The 20,846-nt window shown below is 47.8% G+C and overlaps 1 protein-coding gene across 5 annotated transcripts in view; it reads left to right on the top strand.

The window, feature by feature from the left end:
- LOC146797977 (adenosine deaminase domain-containing protein 2-like) overlaps positions 1-20,846 on the top strand; it is a 427,814-nt gene that overhangs the window by 288,442 nt on the left and 118,526 nt on the right. For all 5 annotated transcript variants that reach the window (XM_085627831.1, XM_085627833.1, XM_085627832.1 and 2 more), the window contains one exon: positions 20,289-20,421. In XM_085627831.1, the coding sequence (XP_085483957.1) occupies positions 20,289-20,421 (133 nt within the window). The remainder of the gene's footprint in view (positions 1-20,288; positions 20,422-20,846) is intronic.

Raw genomic sequence — 20,846 nt, 5'->3', positions numbered from 1 at the left:
GCACTTACAGTCCCCAGGAATGGACCTGGGTACTGCTCCTGTGCCAACACCATTGTCATAGGGCACCCAGCTAGAGGGGTGGCTGATGTATGCCTTGGCAGTGTAGGTGATGGGCATGGCACACAGGGATGTGTGCCATGTCGACTTTGTTTTGTCGTGCACCCAGACACCCATCCTGCAAGGGCAGTGTGTGTAAGGGTACAGGCCCTCTAAGGGTGGCACAATGAGTGCTGCAGCCCTTAGAGGCCTTCCCTGGTCACAAGCACCTGGGTACCTTGGGTACCATTTACCAGGGGCTGACATGCGGCCAGGGTTTGTCAATTTGGGTTTTGTGTTTTTAGGGAAGGAACATAGGCCCTGGGCACCTGATTGGCAGGAGTCCAGGGTACACTCAGTCAAAGTACATTCAGCAATTCAGCAAAAAGTGGGGGCATACCATGCAAGAAAGATGGCACTTTGTCACAGCTTGGTGTTTACTTTTCTTTCTCTGACTGTAAAGTTAGAGGGTTTATGTGGCAATCTTGCTGGAAGTGTGAAAGGAGAAGCTGTAGGATGTCAATTTTTTTCAAGCACACAGCACAATTTAAATGTTTGCAAACGAGCTGTACAAATGTCAGAATATATCAGCAGTTAGTAATTAAAGCACATTTTGTAAGTCTGGAAGCAAAGATTTTAATATGATAAACATCATTACACTTGGTGATGTAGATTTTCCCCTATTACTGTTTGTGCACTGTATAGTTTTGTCAGTGAAACTATGTTTGTAATGGTCATATCAGTAGAACATGTGTTGTCTGTAAATGGCAGTGCGCTTCCACGCCATGCGTTAATAACATATTTGCAACAGTGTGCCCCAAAATTACCACCAGCTATATGCTACATCCTTAACACACTTCTGCGGAATAAATTTGCTACACCTGTTTTTTGTGTGAGACAGGGATTTTGTACAGTCCCTATGGCTCCGATGAAGTAACATTAATGGTAGCAACCCCAGGGATTTTGCACAGTCCCTATGGCTCCGATGATGTAACATTAATGGTAGCAACCCCACTCTAAAAATTGTTCAAGCACCACTGGTGCATGCTAATTAAGAAATTTCATTCACGCACAAGCCCTTGTTGGTACGCTTGTTTTTCAACTATTCTGTTGCTACACAGGTCATGAAGGAAGCAGCATTCTCTAATTTAAATAGCATTTGCTCAGATATCAAGTGCACAGTTTTCGGCGCGTTTACTTCAGTATAAAGTGTCTACATGCAAGTGCTGAAAGACTAATTTTTTATCTGAGATGTATACGGATTACTGTATTTGTAATTCACATGTCAGCAAAACATTCTAACAGTTTTTAATACAATCCACTGAAAATAGTGCGAAGACACATTCAGAGGACTTTTCACAATAATCTAATACTACACAGTGATATAATCGAAAGCAATAAACTAATTGTCTGCCTGGACATTAAAACACCCTGTATTAAACCTGAAAGCTATCTCATTAGGGGGGGGGGGGGGTGTCGCTGTACATGGTCAAAGACTACCATAAAGTAAGAGGAGATGAAGCTGGTTTGAGGATTGGTAATATGTTGTGGAGTAGTGTTCTTTAAAGAGTTGTCTCCAACTATTTACTAGTCTATACCTTAATTTGCAGTTTAGTTGTCATCTCATGTAATTAATGTTTGTGATTTAAAAGTAGTACAATGTTGTGGCCTAGATGTGACTGCCCTTCATCGGTCTTAATTGACTTATGAATTTGTGACAGGGAGCGCTCAGTAACTGGACTTTTATCCGTGAGTACCTCCCAACTCTGCATGCATTCATCCAACCGCTCACTAATGAATAATTTCCTGCATATAGAAATATGTTTGGGAAAAGCAATAGAAGACTATCACTTTAGTCACAAAACACCTACGATACTTCAAAGAGAAGCAAAATCACAGTGCTATTGTGGTGCAAGGAGTGCCACATGTTGCTCAGCCCATATGTAAAACCACTCCTTTCCGGTCTCCTTGTGTCCAGTCTCCTTGAAGCTTCTGGAGGGTGCACTACTGCACATGCTCACAAGTTCGACTGGTCACCTGTTGATTAGTCTTGCCAGGGATCAAAGGGTGTGGGGCATGCACAAGCCTGCTGTGATGCCCACCTGCACCTTCAAGCAGGAATGTCCGAGATTGGACCTGCAGAGTGAATTTCCACAGCATTTGCTACGTTTTGGGCCTTGGGTTAATGGATGTTAACAGAAAGGTAGTGGTCCGTTAGTGTTTGTGGTCACTTTATTTAGGTCATTGTTAATGAGCAATGCCCCAATTAAAAAATCAAAAGCTGAAAATTGGTACATGAAGGAAGGAGTACAGGTGGGGCTCAGATTGAAAACCTATATGGAATGGTTCGAAAAAGGGAAGCCTCATTTGTGTCTAGCATGGAGAGAAAAAGGGTACACAGCCCAGGCATTGATGATCTATTGGTCACACGTGGGGCATCTGCTTTTTTAGATGGTAGGGCCAACTTGGGGTAACCAACTAAGAGTGCTAAAGTCATTTTGGTATGGGCAGCATCATTGTCATGCCAGTATGCTTTAAAACAAAAAAGACATTGCTCGAGTAAGTAACTGAGGACCAAGGAGTGGAACAAGAAAGGGTGGACAGTAGAGGGTAGCTAGTAATGGCGCCAATCAAGGCTTGGGATACTAAACTTAGGGAAGTGGCATCCTAGCCAGGTGTTAAAGGCACAAGAGGGGACAGTAAAATACTGCATTTTACTGTGCTGGTGGATGGGTTGGAAGTGGGTGAGGGTGCCTGCACCTGGACAAATGAGTCTATCTCCAAGGTTGAGTTCCCAGTACACCACAAGGTGAGGATGAAGTAGATGTGGATTACTGAGAACAAAGTGAAGAGCACAGATCAGACCTGTGCAGTGGCGGCTTCTCCGCAATGGCACAGGAGCGTCGCCGCACTGCTTGGCTCAGAGCCAGCAAATGAAAAAAAATTAACTATGCTGTAGCATCGTTTTATCTTTCATTGCTGGCTGTGAGCCAACGCTGTAGGGAGGGGCGGGGCTGAGGCATGGCGAGGGAGGAGTGCTATGTGCACTCCCTAAGTGCGCTTATGTGTTTTGGTCAGCTGTGTCAGACCAACCAAAACACACATGCGCACTTAGGTTTCTCCAGCCCAGCTGCATTCAGCAGCCGGACTGGAAAAATCCCACAAACTCCCTGAGCGGAGCGTCTTTTCAGCCCCCTCAGGCAATCCCTGCAGCACAGGAATTGGATTGGAGTCTGTCCCAGGAGCTGCTGGGACCCAGAAGAGGAGAGGATGTGTGATGCCAGCAGGAGGGGGCTGGCTTCAGGTAAGTTCTCTTTTTGTTGTTGTAATTTATATTGATATGTTATTACTTACCCCCCTCCACACACACGCACACCCTGCGACGCAACCCCACCTGTGTTCCTTCCATCCATCTCCCCACCCTTTGTTTGTGGTGACCACCACTGGACTTGTGATGAGGAAGATGTTCAGGGAGCATGCAAGGATTTCCGGATGAAACAGGTGATATTGGCTGCTGCCAGACAGATGTCAGTGTGGTCCTTGGAGGAGCAGCCATTGAGGATAACTGTCAATAGAACATTGTTACAACTAAAGCTACTCCACTTGGCAGCACTTACTTGGCCTTTCCAGAAAGTGCAGGATGAAGGTAGAAGATGCACTCAAAATAATTAAACATTCTGAAATCGGAACAAAGTTTATGCTTTCACTGACCGTGGACCCCACTGGATAAATCCTGTCCCTATCAAGCCACTAGTTGTATTTCTTTTGAATTTAATACAAACTCTCTGCACAAGTCTAGAGAGACATTTACTGGAGATGAGGCAGTACCTGCTGCTCTACTCTCTCATGGCCAGGACCAACCCTTGAACTGGAGAATCTCTGCTTTTGCAACCTGTCTTGGAACAAGAGGATACTGTCAGGTGTGTGGAGGGTAGAAACTCCTAACACAGAGGAGCTAGAACATCGCCCATCAGTTTGGAACCTGTGTGGAAGCGGTCTTGATTGACACCCAAAACCATAGTAAATCTTGCAGTTAGCCTACCCAGGAAACTTTTTTGTGATCATAGGTTTGATGACCTGCAGGGAGAATTCCAAAACTGTACATGTGGTAAGGCAGCCTTGCCCTCGACCCACAAGATGGATCCCTGAGCAAATAGGAACCTGTATCTCTCCAGTTTCAGAATATAGAAGAGTTTTAATCCTCTCCTTAAATATTCGCTAGAGCCAGAAACATGGATTTTGGAACCATCTGAATAATTTCAATCTTCGTTTTCAGACATATCTTTATTTGAAATTGCAGTGGAACCTTAAAACTAAATTCAAGTTCCAGAGTAATCATGTGGATCCAGTGGGTGACTTTGCCAAGTAAAAATCGTGACCATGATGCAACCACTTTTAAAATTCCGGGCCTTGAAGTTTGCCACTATGTTAGCCTGCTCCAGGGCAGATAACCATCCATCATCCACTTTGAATTTTTACTCTGAGACCAGTTTGGTCCTCAACAGGTTTCCTGTTTCATCTTTATTCCTTGTGGATACAGACACCAGGGCACCCTGCTAGATGAGCCCACAGAATATGACACACCCTATTCTGCACCCTAAGACAGTAACATTCGTGTGAGTGGGGTCCTTCTTTGTATTGGGTGGTTGATGGATTTTAAACAGTTGCTACTGTATTCTTAGCTGCCTTTGCTTATATGCACACACTTGTTTAACCTTGCACCCAGAGTCGCTTTGAAACTAGTGGAGAAGTTAGACACCTAATGGCCAGCTTGACACATTCTATGATTTTGCTTGGTGCCGCTGCAACAGTGACAGGGTCTAGTAAACATAGCACATAGTAAGCCTGACAGTTAACTAAGTTTTTTAACGACACCCAAACTTTTGCCTATTGGATAACACGGATAGCTACCCACATGTTATATAATGCTGCACCTTACAATGTAAACTCTGTATTTGTGCTTGTGATCGTTTTTGCGTCCCAGTTGTTGCTAGCACCGTCCATGTTTTTTGCAGTATTTTAAATTTCTAGAGCCCTTGTGTCCTTTCTGAACCAATAAGACCTACTATTGATTCTCAGAGCTAAAGCGCAGGCTGGATAGTTTGTTACAGTATCTGACTTATAACCCCTTTCCCACCTCCTGGAGTAAGCCTCAACTGCTCTGCCAACTACACTTTGAAAGTTAATTGTACAGAGCGAAGTCATACAATTGGAGTACAATAGTATATGAAGCCATGAGGCACAAGTGGAAAATACAGTTCCGAATACAGGTACCGCACATTAAAAATGGCTGTCTAGAGAAAAGGTCTCCCTGTAGTGTTTTATAATACTAAGGTCAATAATATCGGTCTGCACATATTTTGACTCCATAATATTGACTTCAACTATATTGTCAAGTTGAGCATAGATAATAAATTGATTTACTCTTCTAACTTTACAACTACTTACCACAATGATATAGTGTATGTTGATATTAAAACTTTAATATTGCGACTCCCACCCAGACCTCACACAGTTGACCTAGGCTTCACCATCAAGTGCTCAGACGTTGTGATGCTCTCTATCAGTCCTCCTTTTCCAGCCTCTGGATCCCCACTGGAGTCATCCTTGGATAGAACCATGTGACACTGTCCTTCACCAGAGTTTTTATGACTGACCTTGACTTCCTAGCTCCTGAATACCAAAAGTACCAGAGTCTTTGTTCTAGTGGCAGAGACATCCCAAAGAAAGCACATTTATCTTGTGTGAGATCATCGCACAGCATTAAATTGAAGAGATTCTTTATAAGGTATCGGGAGAGCGATATTCACCTCAGAACCTATCAAGAGAAAACTGTACTAAAATGTTCTTTATTAGCTAAATAAACTGTCTCCTATGAAAGTACATTAGGCTGTTAACTAATCCTTATTGCAAATGCCTCTCTTGGGTATCTTTTTTTCACTATCCCAGTGATTAAAGATTTCCTAGTGTGCATTAGGACTTTCTAACTTTCTGTAAGAAACTCTGCTCCCCTTGGGAGTTGAATATTGTCCTGCCCGAATGTATGGGTGTCACATTAGAACAAGTGCATCTTTTGGACTTGCAGTATATGCAAGGAAAGGTGGCTATCCAGAGTCTAGAAGAGTGATTAAAGTTTGTGCCCTCAAGCTGCATCATAGCAGTGTCCTTAAGAATCACACAATTTTCATTTGTAAATTAATCGGGTAATTTAATTATCCTTATTCTTCCCAAACCTAAATCAGAATGAGAGTAATGATGTATACATAAAGCTTAATACCCATTATAACATTACATTTTCAAAATAACACAACCTGATGGATAGTGTCCTGCGTGAGGCTAGAAAACCCAAAGGCTGCTTTCTTGTAAATCAAAGACTCATTCGACATAAGAGTAAAGAAAGCGCTTCAGTTTTCTGAGGATGCCATCCCTCGCTCAGTGTTACTGAGTGGACACGTGGAGATAGGTTTTCACATTTGTAAAACATTATTGCAGTGACTGTATACTTTATGGTTTTCTTGCCCACCAGTTGAACAGACAAATGAGTTTGCTCTTATCTAAAAAGATCTTGTAATGGAGAAGGAAAAGTAGTTTCCTTGAAATCCTTGTTCATCATAATGGAGATCTTCTTTGAATTCATAAGTTACCCTCTTCTACTCGTAGCCAACTTTGCAGTTGGATTGGACCCTTACGCATGTCTTTCTGTCAAACTGAGTTGTCTGTCTGGCACCGTATAAGCAGCATCAAAATCTGACGAGATATTTTGTGTTTGTGCACCATTTCTTGCTTTGTTTTGCTTTTTGGAGGGTATTAGGTGGGATTTTCATTAAAATCTATTAAGTTATTGGGTATTATGTCTGTGTTTGTCTTCAAAATGTAATCTCAGCATTCTGCATGCCAGCAAGTGGCATCGTGCGGCTCTGCGTTGACTTTGTCCTGCCCCGGAAATGATATATGCACCTCCTCGCGCACATCAATACCTTTCTTTCTGCGTGATGGACATAAATCTGGAACCCAAACTTTCCTTTTATCTTTTGCCAAAAATGTTCTTAAACATTTTTTTTCTTGGTGTACAAATGAACATTTCCCTTTCAGGAGATCCTCATCAATAGTTATTAACACTGAATATTCCCGCCCATGTGCGGGGACCCCGGAAATAATAATTAAATATGAAAAACATTGAGAGATGTATGTATATATATATATATATATATATTCACTGAAAAAACCATAGGTTTCACACACGTTATAGTTAGGAATTAGCATTTAAAAAACCTTGCAAATTCACTGAAAAAACCATAGGTTTCACACATGTTATAGTTAGCTGGACATTTCACTCGTACAAAACCATTGAAATTCCCTCATTATAGTTAGTTCAGCTAACTATAACTCGCGCGCCTGCAATCCACTGCTGATGACGTCACATATTACATCACTCATGACATGGTCAGTGACATCACTCATGACATCACTGATGACATCTCAAATGACATCACTGATGACATCATCCTTGTGTAAGAGTGGCAGACCTCCTCTTATCCGAATATAAACTTTGATACACACATTGAAAAATACAAACTAAGGTTTTGAATACTATAGAGATAACAGTACCAGTTAGAACAACCTATTCAGTAATTCCAAAATCTACATACGCATCCACTCATTCATCAACACTTCTATATAGTCACTCATACATGTACTCAGTCATCATATGTACTCATACACCTATACATCCTGTTACACACCTACACTCATAGAGTTACTCACACACATACTCACACATGCAAATAAACATCCATTTACTTGCATGTACAGCTATACACACACCAGTACACTTACTTCTACAGAAACGTACACATACTTACTCTCTAAAACAATCACTTATAGAAACACATACTTATTTATACAGGAACTCTTCCAATCTCTCACTCTCATATATCCTCACTTATATACATCAATACTCACATATACTAGTTCAAAACATATGGACTAACTCATAAAGACACTATTGAGACAGTCATTCACTCTCTTACTCACCCATACACACACACTCATCCTCACATACTGTCTTCAAAATACATAAAGTGAGTCACTCATTCATGCATCCATACGCTAAGTAACATCCCCCACTGAACCATACAGACACTCCTACTGATACTCTAAAAACGAACTAATAACCCATATACACACTCATGTAGCTACTCACCAACCCATGCAGCCAATATACACAAAGCGAGACGCTGATACAGATATTTAAATATTTAAACATTACTCACTAATACTTGTATTCACTAAGATACTGTTAATAAGTCAGTTATACAATTAATTTTACAAAAAAAACATCCATTTACACACTTATTTACCCATTTTTTCTTCTATTAACCTTTAGATATACATATATAAAAAATATTTATTTTTCAGAAACACACATTCACTGAGTGATGTCATCAGTGATGTCATTTGAGATGTCATCAGTGATGTCATGAGTGATGTCACTGACCATGTCATGAGTGATGTAATATGTGACGTCATCAGCAGTGCATTGCGGGCGCGCGAGTTATAGTTAGCTGAACTAACTATAACGGGGGAATTTCAATGGTTTTGTACGAGTGAAATGTCCAGCTAACTATACCATGTGTGAAACCTATGTTTTTTTAAGGGAATTTGCAAGGTTTTTTAAATGCTAATTCCTAACTATAACGTGTGTGAAACCTATGGTTTTTTCAGTGAATTTGTACAGTTTTTTAAATGCTAAGTTACTTTACGCCGTTCGTGCCGTGCGCGCACAGTGGGCACGCGGTGCGCTGTGCGCACCGCGCGCCCACTTCACGCAGTTCGTTCCGTGCGCGCACGGTGAGCACACGGTGCGCTTTGCGCACCGCGCGCCCACTTTACGCAGTTAGTGCCGTGCACGCACAGTGCACTTTGCGCACCGTGCACGCACGGTGGGCACGCAGTGCGCTATGTGCACCGCGCGCCCACGTTACACTTAATGGGCCATGTACGCACGGTGCGCTTCGCGCACCGTCCGCACAAGGAGGACACATGATACGCTTTGTTGTTAAGGGTTTTGGCATAAACTGTTAATCAGTGATGTCATGAGTGATGTAATATGTGACGTCATCAGCAGTGCATTGCAGGCGCGCGAGTTATAGTTAGCTGAACTAACTATAACAGGGGAATTTCAATGGTTTTGTACGAGTGAAAAGTCCAGCTAACTATAACGCCCCTGAAACCTATGGTTTTTTCAGTGAATATATATATATATATATATATATATATATATATATATATATATATATATATTTTTTTTTTATATCTAATTTTTATTATTTCCAAGGTCCCTGCACATGGGTGGGAATATTCAGTGCTTATGACTTTGATGATGATACCCCTGGATAAGAACTAGGATTACAGGTAAGTAACTTATCCGTCTCCACAAAAAACTGCAGGGTTTATGACTTGTAGAGACGGTCAGAAACAAATGGCTGTGACTGACTTTCACAAGGTTTGTCTCGGTGTATGGACCTCACATGACTCAAATTCTTAGGTGACTGTACCAGGATGAACCTCAAAGCGGTCCGAGAACATGAAGTCAAAGTCTGTATCTCAGAACATCGTTGCAATGCTCATAAAACGCTCCCTATTGAGGATGCGGACCTGATCCCTTTCTCGCAAAAGATAATCCTCACACTCCCAAGTCTTCAGGCAAGTCTACTTGGAAGAAACAACACATGAAGACTAAGCTGGATTCTTAGACGTCCCATCACTCTTCAACAGAGAAGTCGAAGTGATGTCAAGGTTCCTCTCCGTCTCCTACCAAGGAACCGATTCCACATCTCATTCTGATGCACCTAGAGTTCCTGGGTCCATGGGTGATGCCACAAGAAGTAGTCTTTCAAAGAAGCCATGTTTTGAATTTTCTACACCTTTCTGGCTCCCTCTGGCGCCAAAATTCCAAGGAGTCCTCAAGTCTGATTGCCGTCGGTAGATCCGTCCTCTATGCTGTCCGTGCCTCCTGACCCTGCAGAGGAGTCTGCCTCTACTCTGGGATGGACCTCAAATCAGGCACCACAAACCATGTTGGTTTTGTGTCCCACTTCAAACCATATCCAACACAGCCTCAACCAAAGTCTCTCCCCCCCCCAAAAAAGCTTTGATCAGCCAGTCCAACCTTACTCTGACAGAATGCTTCCCTTACCTAGGAGTCCCCCACAGACATTCCAAACCATCCTTGGTCAGACACAGAACAGTCAGCTTGGTCCTGGGGACGATAATGGAGAGACTTGGATAATGCAACTTTTTAATACGATGATAATTTATACATGTACCTTCAAGAGGCCAGTGTTCTGGACACTTCCCCCTGACACTGGGTTGTGTTCCCTTCTTGGCCATTCCACAGAAAACTCCGCCTCCTTTGCTGTTATAATCCAGCGTGAAGCCAAAGTTTTGGTCCTACAATTCCTGTTCAGTGAGGATATTAATTTTGATCAAAACTAGTCTTACAGCATGGGCAGGCTTCCGCAAAACTGCTCCCACCTTTAACAAAACCCTGACTGATACACTAATGAGCATTTGGGCAAAAAGTACTCTTGCTCGAAGACAAATGGCTTGACAACTCAGACCTTCCCTAGGGGACCGGGCCTTTGTCCTTCAACACCCTATGCCTAAGTTTGGTGGTTCAGGCAGACTGAACCCAAATTAATTTCCTCTGCTAATCTCGCCCTCCCTTGGTCAATGCCAGCTGACTTCTAGTAAAATAATCTCATGCATTGTGGGACATGGGTAGCGAGATCGTGCGGACTGTCCCTGACATATATAGTGACAATTTTATACAAATAATTCGAAGAGGGGTCAAGAGGCAGCAAAGTACATCATCCACTCTGGACCAGACAACTGAATGTTTAGGTGGGGCAGTTGGTACCAGCATGGATGGGATCCACAGGTTTCTTGGGTGACATCCTAACATCTCTGATAGATGTCATTTGACGACCCATCTCTTTGGAGATAAAGAAGACACTGCACTGGAGCACTTCAAAGAGTAGGGCCACAGAGTACTTCTTTTGCTTGTCTGCGCCCATGAGGCATTATCACCAGCATTTTTCTCCTTTTTTGGCTTTGGAAGGGGTTTGGCTCAAAGACCACCCCAAAGCTCATGACCCAAATCCCATCTTCCCACCCCCCTTTCACCAATCCTTTCAAGGATGGGATCCAGCCAACAGTGTCCACACCCTTAGGACAATCACAAGGAGATGATGGACAGAGCACTGAAACTTGTCAGGCACTCATCCCCCCAGTCCTCAGGGACAGCATACTGCTCAGGACCCCTTTTCTCCTGATTCCACCTCTATGCCACTTGGGCACCTGGCCACCTTGTCGGAAGCAGAATAAGATATTTCCTCCACAGATGGCAAAGCTTCACATCCTATAAATGGGTGCTCCGGAGAGTTTAACAAGAATACATCCTGCCACTCCTGTCTGATCTGTCACACATCCCACCCACATCAGAGTGGCTTTCAGGGGACCATTTGTCCATTTTGTGGCAGAAGGCCCAGACTCTTTTGGTCAAAGAAGTTATAGAGAGTCCCAGCATCGAAAATAGGGACTGGCTGTTACTCTTGTAATTTCCTGGTGTCGAAGTAGGACCTAGGCCTTCGTACTTTTTTAGATTTTTGCTTTCTCAACTTCTTCCTGCAAAAGCGCAAGTTCAAGATGATTACTTTATTCCAGGTGATATCTGCCCTCGATCCAGGAGACTGGGTGGTAGTGTTGGACCTGCAGGGTGCCTACTTTCATATCATGTGTGGCAGTATCACAGGCATTACCTGCAGTTGAAAGTCGGCCAAGAGCAGTTTTTCGTGCTCCCTTTCGGCGTAATCCGTGCCCTTTGGCCCTTCCTTGACATAGTGGTCATAGCACATTTTTTGAAGTTGAGTACAGCATCTTCCCCTACCTAGACTATGAGCTGTTGAAGGTGAGCTCGCAACAGTCAGGACGTTGTCGTCTGGAGGAGACCTGCAACTAACATATTTGTGGTTCTTTATCAACTTGCCAAAGTCACACCTGGCTCCTTCTCGGAGGCTCCTATGTTTCGGAGCAGTTCTGGATATTATGCAGTTGTGAGCATTCACTACCGTTCAGGGGGTCCAGGACAGTCGAGCTATAATCCTACTGTTTCTGCCCAGGTCTGAGAGTGACTCTTGAGACATTCTTGCCTTCTGAATCCTGCTGGTAAGCTACACCAGAAGGCACGTGTGCTCTGCAGTGAGATCTCAAGTCTCAGTTGGCTCAGCACCTAGGGAATATGTCTGACCCCATCCAGGTTTTAGAGGAAACTGCAAAAGACCTCAAGTGGTGGCTGTCCAACTGCAGTTGGACCAGTAGCAGAATCCGCTTCCCTGCCTCCCAGAGCTGACAGTGTTGACAGATGCATCACTGCTGGGGTGGGACAGTCACCTGGGAGAGGTAGAGATGAGAGGACTCTGGTGTCTGGTGTAGATCCAGCTCCACATCAACATATTGAAGTTGCAGGCCATTCGCTTGGCATTGTAGGACTTCTTTCCAACCATCAGAGGACACCACCTCTGCCATAAGATATTGCAACAAGCTGGTTTGGAGAGGCTTTGCCCTTCTGGACCTGGCAGGGCCACCAGAGCATTTCCCTGGTTGTGAACCACTTGGAGGGTTCGTTAAATGCCAGGGCGGATGAACGCCGTCGTCTATGCCTAGCAGATCTCAAACGGCAGTTACACTTGGAGGTGGCGCAGGGCATTACCTGCATTGGAAAGAACCCTGGGTGATGTCTTCTTCACTGCCAAGATTGCCCAATGTACGCACTTTTACTTGGGAGCTTTCAAGAAGGAGTGGTCTCAGGCTCATTCTTCCTAGAGTGGAGCTCGAGACTTCCGTGTGCCTTCCCTCTTCAACATATCCAGCCCTGAGTTCTGACGAAGATCAGGAACGGCCAGTGGCTCCGTATTGGGCCAGGAGAGTGGCACCCAGAACTTCTGGGCAAAAGCATCTGTTTCCCAATCTGGCTGCTGCTTCTGCATAAAGTTCTGTAGCAATCTACACTTCAGTACATGGCGATTTAATCTGACAGTTGACTGCTTTTGACCTCCCTTCTGAAGTTGTTGTTTGTCACTTGGTGTAGTTCCTGCCACGCAGAACTATTTCAAGCAAAGTTGTTGGATTATTTTTTTTAGCAGTCTTCAGCTCAGCATAGACTTGCATTTGGCACTGTTAAAGGTAATTTGTCTGTTCTTTTGGCCTTTGTTAGTCGGACCACCAGCCCTATTTAAATCACCTCTTGTGACTAGTTTTCTTAAAGGTTTAGTTCATATGTTCCCAACCAAACCATTTATGATGTCACAGTTGGAGTTTAATTTGGTTCACATATTCCTTATGTGTACCCCATTTGAGGCTGCTGAAGATTGTGACTCCCTTTCATGTCAACCAATCTATCGCTCGGCTTTACTCCTCAAAAGAGGAGAGTCCATACCCTGGGTCCCAACAGAGCCTGGGCATACCCTGGGTCCCAACAGAGCCTGGAGACTTTACAATAGTTGAGTCAAGGACCATCAGGTGGACGAGCAGCTCTTTGTGGGGCCCCCTGGGGGCAAAGGAGTGCAGAAAAAGACCACATTGAAGTGGATAGTCCTCGGTATTAAGATCTGCTACACATTGGCCAAGAAGCAGCCTCCAGAGGCCTTAGGGCTCATTCAACCAGAGTCTAGGTAGCTCCCACTGCCTTAGCACGTGGAGTGCATGTTCTGAACATCTGTCAGGCCTCGACCTGAGTGTCAATTCACGCATTCACGAAACACTACTATCTGTTAGGGGGGGGGGGGCCCTATGTCAGTTTGGTCCTGCAGGCCTTTTTGGTTTGAGCTATTCCACAGACCCGTTACCTTGGGAGGTACTGCTTTGGTATCTGTTCGCAAGGTGAGGAATCTACGGTTAGAAATAATTATCCGGCTGCATGACATACCTTCGTAACGCTCTCCCTGGTGGATACTCTAGCTGCAGATTGATCAATGCCCTCCCACTTCCACATTCTATGGAATGGTCTCTTTTGCAATCTATAAAAATGGCCCACTGTAGAATTGTGCACTCTGTCACTTCAATTCAATTGTTGGGCTCTATGTCTGACGGCCCGACCGAGTCAACAAAGAAACTGATATCAGCACTTAGGGGTGGTGCATATATGTGGTGTCACGGGGTGGGACGAAGACGACATAGAGCAATGCGACGCAACTTAATGGCTTGCAGGAGCAATGCTGAGAAACTTCTAGATCCAGTCTGGCACCGAGGATATTCATAAAGTGAGGAATCTGCAGTTACATAGAATATCCACCAGAAAGACTGTTACCAATGATAAATAATCAATCTGAAAGAAACGCGTTAGTTAGATTCCTCACCTTAGAATATCTCCAGGCGTCAGGCTGGATCCGGAAAGATTTTTGTAGCAATACCCCTTGCGCGTCGCTAGGCGTCGTCTGCGGCTCCGCGTCTGTCGTCGGCGTCGTGCGCCGGATTGACGTCGGAGTACTTAGACGCCGCCCTCGCGCGCTGACATCAGTTCTTCTTTATTCCGCGCCAGTAAGCGCCGATCCGGGAAGAGCTTACCCCTAGTCATTTTTTGACTAACTTTTTTGACTTTTTTGTCTATCGACTCGACTCTGGTGCCGGTAGGATGCCTGGTTTCAAAGCCTGTGACGCCTGTCATCGCCTGATGTCGGTGACGGATCACCATCACCGGTGCCTTTATTGCCTGGGGGCCGACCATGACGCGGAGTCGTGCCTCGATTGCCAGGCCTTGACATCGAAAGCTAGGCGGGAGCGGTCCCGTAAGCTTCGAGCTTCGGCACTTTGCTCCGCGCCGCTCTCGGTCCCGGTCCAGGAGGAGGTCTAAGGACCGATCGCGGAGCTGCAGCCATCGTCATCGCTAGTCGGGGTCTTCCGGTAAGTCGAAGCACTCCAAGAAGTGCAAGAGACGACATCGCTCTTTGGACTCCCCTCGCGCGACTCGGCTGAGGGTCAGGGTGGTCCCAACCCCGCGGCTCCATCGGAGCCGCAGGAGCCGCGTCCGTCCCCATACCCGCCGGTCCCTGGGACTGACGCGACTCCGGTGGAGGTCAGTGCCTTCCTCTCGGCCATGAGGGGCCTGGCTCCGCCGTCGACGCCTATTGGCGCGCCTTCGGGCCCCGCAGGTTCGACTGGGCGACCTAGCGTGCCGGCGGCTCCGGCCCCGGCGACGTCGACGGCTCCGGCCCCGACGCCGCAGGTCCCCGAGGGCTCCAGGCCTGGATCTCGGTAGGCGCCGGTCGACCTCACGACGCCTCCTCCGCCGACACCGGTTCCACCCCCAGCGCCGTCCCCGGACGACGTCGTTCCCCAGTTTAGCCCCGGTCCGGGCCTGACGCCGGCGCCGCTACCGGTGCCGATTGGTGAACGCTTCATCTACTGCCCGGCTCCGATCATTCCTCCTGTTTATCGGGAATCGGATGACGAGGGCGACTGGGAGGGGTCTGAAGACCCTATGGCCGCTCAGGCCCAACTTTCTCAGGACTGGGCAGAGGAATTGGGGGATGCCAGCGGTCTGGATACCTCCCCGGACGCTGGTTTCATCTCTCCTCCGACTGTGGCCTCGGAGGAGGGTGCAGCCTTTTCAGTGGTGCTGCGCAAGGCGGCCGAAGCCCTAGGGCTGGAGTTGCCTGCTGTGGCCGTGAGGACTAACGTCCTCACAGAGGTCCTTCAATCGACAGGAAGCTCCACTGAGCCTCTGCTGCAGTTTAATGAGGCCCTCATTGACGTTCCGCAGGGCACTTGGTCCAAGCCCTCCACAGTCCCTCCTGTGGACCGGAACGTTGCCCGGCGCCACCGCCCTGCTCCGGGCGACCCCAGTTTCCTCTCCCAACACCCCACCCCCGAGAGTCTGGTTATCCAGGCCTCAACCTCCCAATCCTCCTTCCCGTCCGCTCCTCTGGATCGGGAATCCAAGCGGTTGGAACAGTTTGGCAAGAAACTGTTCTCGTCCCCGAGTTTCGGACTGCGGTCTTTAAATACCGTTTGCCTTTTGGACCGTTATTCCCACTCTCTGTGGGATACGATGGAGGACCTGCTGCCCTTGTGTCCGGTGGAGGCCCGGACACGACTCGCTCAAACACTTGCTGACGGTCGAGATGCAGCACGGCACGCTATACGATGTGGACTTGACACCACGGACTTGCTGGGTCGGGCGATTTCCACCACGGTGGCGCTTCGGCGTCACGCCTGGCTGAGGTCCACGTCATTTTCGGGGGATGTCCAGAGTTCCCTCATGGACATGCCCTTTGATGGCACTCGCCTTTTTGGTGAGAAGGCGGACAGTGCGCTGGCTCGGTTCTAGGACTCCCGGGCCACGGGCAAGTCCTTGGGTCTTTCGGCCCCGCGGCCGCAAACTTCCGCCTTTCGTGGCCAAGGAAGGGGCGCCTCCTCACGTCCGCCCAGCCACTGGCCGCAGAACCAACCTGCACGCGGTCGCGGACGTGGATTCCGCCGAGGTGGTACTGGAGGTCAACGTGCTGGTCAGTCCACATCCACCCCGGCAGCATCCGCCTCAAAGCCTTCCTAGTCCGAGCTTTCAGGCCCATTCAACGCCAGTGGGCGGCAGGGTTCGCCATCACCTGCTCCACTGGCGCTCCATCACGTCGGACAGGTGGGTGCTGCAAATCGCCTGAAGGGGCTACTCCCTCCCCTTTGAGACGACCCCTCCAGCCATGCCACCGCTGAACCACCATATGTCGGGGGATCATTTGCATCTTCTACGAGAGGAAGTTTCGGCCCTCTAGCCAAAGAGGCCGTCGAGCGCGTTCCTGGTCCAGAAGTAGGTCGTGGTTGTTATTCCCACTACTTTCTGGTTTCCAAGAAGGGCAAAGGGGGCCTACGCCCGATCTTGGACCTCAGGAGCGTCAACGCCTTCCTCCGGAAGGACCGGTTCAAGATGCTCACTTTAGCTCAGGTTCTGGCTGCCCTAGACCCTGCAGACTGGATGGTAGCGTTGGACTTGCAGGACGCTTATTTCCACATCCCCGTCCTGCCGGCCCACCGGCGTTACCTGCGGTTCACGGTGGGTCAGGAGCACTTTCAGTTCACCGTGCTCCCCTTCGGCCTCACCAGTGCCCCTCGGGTGTTCACGAAAGTGATGGCGGTGGTCGCAGCTCATCTGCGCCGATCAGGGGTTCCAGTCTTCCCCTATCTCGACGACTGGCTGTTGAAGGCGGGCTCGCCCCAGCAAGTCGTCTCCCACCTCCAGACTACGGCCGACCTCCTGCACTCGCTGGGGTTCTCCATCAATGTGCCGAAGTCGCACCTGAGTCCCTCCCAGAAGCTCCTTTTCATTGGAGCGGTTCTCGATTGGGCGCAGTTCCGGGTCTATCCGCCGGAACAGCGGATCCGGGACATTCAGGCCCTGATTTCCATCTTCCGGCCTCTGTCCTGGGTTTCGGTCAGGTTGGTGCTGCGGCTTCTGGGGCTGATGGCCTCCTGCATCCTGTTACCTCACGCCAGGTGGCGGATGCGGGCTCTGCAGTGGGACCTGAAGTTTCAGTGGGCCCAGCATCGAGGCAACCTGGCCGACCATGTCTTGATCTCGGAGGGCACTGCGAACCAGCTGCAGTGGTGGCTCACGAATCGCGATTGGGTCAGCGGCAGATCCCTCTCCCTACCCCAACCGGAGCATGTCGTAGTGACGGATTCGTCCCTCCTGGGATGGGGGGCCATATGGCAGAGGCGGAGATCAGAGGACTCTGGTCTCCAGCAAAGACTCGGCTCCATATCAACCTATTGGAGCTGAGGGCGATCCGACGCACTAAAAGCCTTCCTTCCCTCTGTCCGGGGAAATGTGGTGCAGGTGTTCACGGACAACACCACCGCCATGTGGTATTGCAACAAACAGGGCGGGGTGGGGTCGTGGACCCTTTGGCAGGAGGCTCTGCGCCTCTGGACATGGTTGGAACATCAGGGCATCACACTGGTGGTTCAACATCTGGCGGGCTCTCTGAACACCAGAGCAGACTAACTCAGCCGCCGGTGCATGATGGATCACGAATGGCGTCTGAACTCTGACGTGGCGCAAGGTCCCTTTCTGCAGTGGGGAGAGCCTTGGTTAGATCTATTCGCCACCGAAGAGAACGCGCAATGTCAGCAGTTCTGCACATTTGAATTTCCAAGGCGGCACTCGCTCGGAGACGCTTTTCGTCGCGAGTGGAGTTGCGGTCTGTTGTACGCCTTTCTGCTTATACCACTTCTGCCCAGAGTGCTGAAGAAGATCAGGCGCGACCGGGCCCAAGTCATCTTGGTGGCTCTGGATTGCGCACGAAGGTACTGGTATCCCGAGCTACTCAGTATGTCCATCGATCCCCCGATACGACTGCCTCTTCAGGAGGACCTTCTGTCGCAGCAGCAGGGGACGGTCCTCCCCCCGAACCTGTCCAGCCTCCACCTCCATGCGTGGAGTTTGAGCAGCGACAGTTGATGCCATTTGACTTGCCTCCTGAAGTCTGTGATGTCATTCTGGCAGCCAGGCGTCCCTCCACAAAGACGGTATACGCCTGCCGGTGGAACACATTTGTGGCATGGTGCACAGCAAAGGCTGTGGATCCCCTTTCTGCCCCTCTTTCTGAGGTTCTCCTCGTTCTTCTTTCTTTAGCCCAGCAGGGCTCTGCTCTGGGCACCTTGAACGGTTATCGTGCTGCAATCTCTGCTTTCTTAAGGCTTCCTGATCAGCCTTCTCTTTTCAAGTCCCCTGTTGTCTCCCGTTTTCTCAAGGGCATTACTCATATGTTCCCTCCTGTTCCATTCGTAATGCCTCAGTGGGACTTGAACCTTGTTCTCACTTTTCTGATGTGCACTCCCTTTGAGCCCCTTCACAACTGTCCCATTCGTCTACTGACTCTAAAAACTGCCTTCCTGGTGGCTATCACCTCCGCTAGGCGGGTGAGTGAGCTCCAGGCTCTGTCAGCTAAGCCTCCCTTCCTTTCGGTTCATCCGGATAAGGTTGTCCTCCGGACACGTCCTCCTTTTCTTCCTAAAGTCGTGACTCCCTTTCACATCGGGCAGTCTGTCACGCTGCCCACCTTCTTTCCGCCTCCGCATCCTTCAAAAGATGAAGAGAGGCTCCACCGTCTGGACCCAAAACGTGCGCTGTCATTTTATTTAGACCGCACAAAACAGTTCCGGGTGGACGACCAACTTTTTGTTGGATATGTAGGTGCGAAGAAAAGTAAAGCTGTGCACAAGCGCACCATCTCGCGATGGGTTGGGCTGTGTATTAAACTCTGCTATTCCTTGGCGAAAAAGGTCCCTCCTGTTGGGCTGCGAGCCCATTCCACCCGGGCCACAGCGGCGACAACTGCCCTGGGACGGGGAGTCCCCTTGCAGGCCATCTGTCAGGCGGCGACGTGGGCTTCACTGCACACGTTCGCCAAGCACTATTGCCTGGACAGCCAAGTCCGGAGAGATGGCCACTTTGGCCGTTCTGTTCTCCAGGACTTTCTGGTGTGACCTTGGTTTGCAGGCCCACCTCCGGGGTTGGTATTGCTGGGGAATCTATTCTAAGGTGAGGAATCTAACTAATGTGTTTCTTTCAGATGAACAAGTTACTTACCTTCGGTAACGATGTATCTGTAAGCAACATTAGTTAGTTAGATTCCTCACCGACCCACCCAGCCTCCCCGTTCTGCGAACCGACATCTAGGGTTAAGGTTCTTCCTTTCAGGGCCCTAGATTTTTTGGCACCAGTGTCGGTCTCTTGCATGGCTCAGCGTCCCTGGCACGGAAAGCTATGTATAAGAACTGACGTCAGCGCGCAAGGGCGGCGTCTAAGTACTCCGACAACGTCATTCCGACGACGGACGCGCAAGGGGTATTGCTAAGGTGAGGAATCTAACTAACTAATGTTTCTTACAGATACATCGTTACCGAAGGTAAGTAACTTGTTCATCAGGGTTGGTAAAGCGCAGTGAGGGTCTCGTGGTGCTGAGGGTTAAGGATGCCCAAGACAATTCAGGAGGGTGTGGGGCTGATAGAAAATGGATCATGGACTGGCATGGGAGAGAACAATACATTTTCATTATAGCAGGTGAGGCATTGTGAATGTCCATGGGAGCACTGCATTAGTGTAATAGGATTTTGCAGAAATAAGTAAATGGAAAATGTGTTGAGTTGGAGGTTTTGTTCCCACAGGTAACTTTTTTTTTTTTTCTTGGTCCCAGCTCACCTGTTCAGGATGGCCTCGCCTCTAGCAGTCGGCTCTGCAAGGCAGCCATGCTGGCCTACTTCTGGAGACTTCTGTGTGCGTCTGGTAAAGAGGCCATGCTGGAGGAACACAAGTACCATCATGCAAAGGTCAGGTGCACTTCTCAATTTGGGGATGTAGGGTGAGGAAGCGGTATCCATAACAAAACGAAACAAATGTATGCCCCTATCGAAGTGCTGGACAAATGCTGACCACCCTTTCATTCTAGATCTACGTAGTTTATTACAAGCATCATTGTGTGTTGCAAATATGTTTTGTTGTATGAACAGTCCCTCAAAACCTCTTTGAGAGCTTACATTGTGAAAATGACAAAGTATACCTGAGGATCCAGGGAAAACATAAGTTACGTTCTGAATGCTAAATACAAAACTAAATGTGATACCAAATATTATGACCCTTGCAAGTTTACAGGGAGTACTCGTGTATATGCTGTAAGACAAAGCTGGTGTAACTCTGGTGAGATCTACTTATGAGTCTGGAACTTCCTGTATTTTATGACCTAACTTCTTATGAA

This window comes from Triturus cristatus, chromosome 9 (genome assembly GCF_964204655.1).
Source record: "Triturus cristatus chromosome 9, aTriCri1.1, whole genome shotgun sequence".
Classification (NCBI taxonomy): Eukaryota; Metazoa; Chordata; class Amphibia; order Caudata; family Salamandridae; genus Triturus; species Triturus cristatus.
Note: the sequence above shows the minus strand (reverse complement) of the source record. Positions and strands in the feature narration are given on the sequence as shown.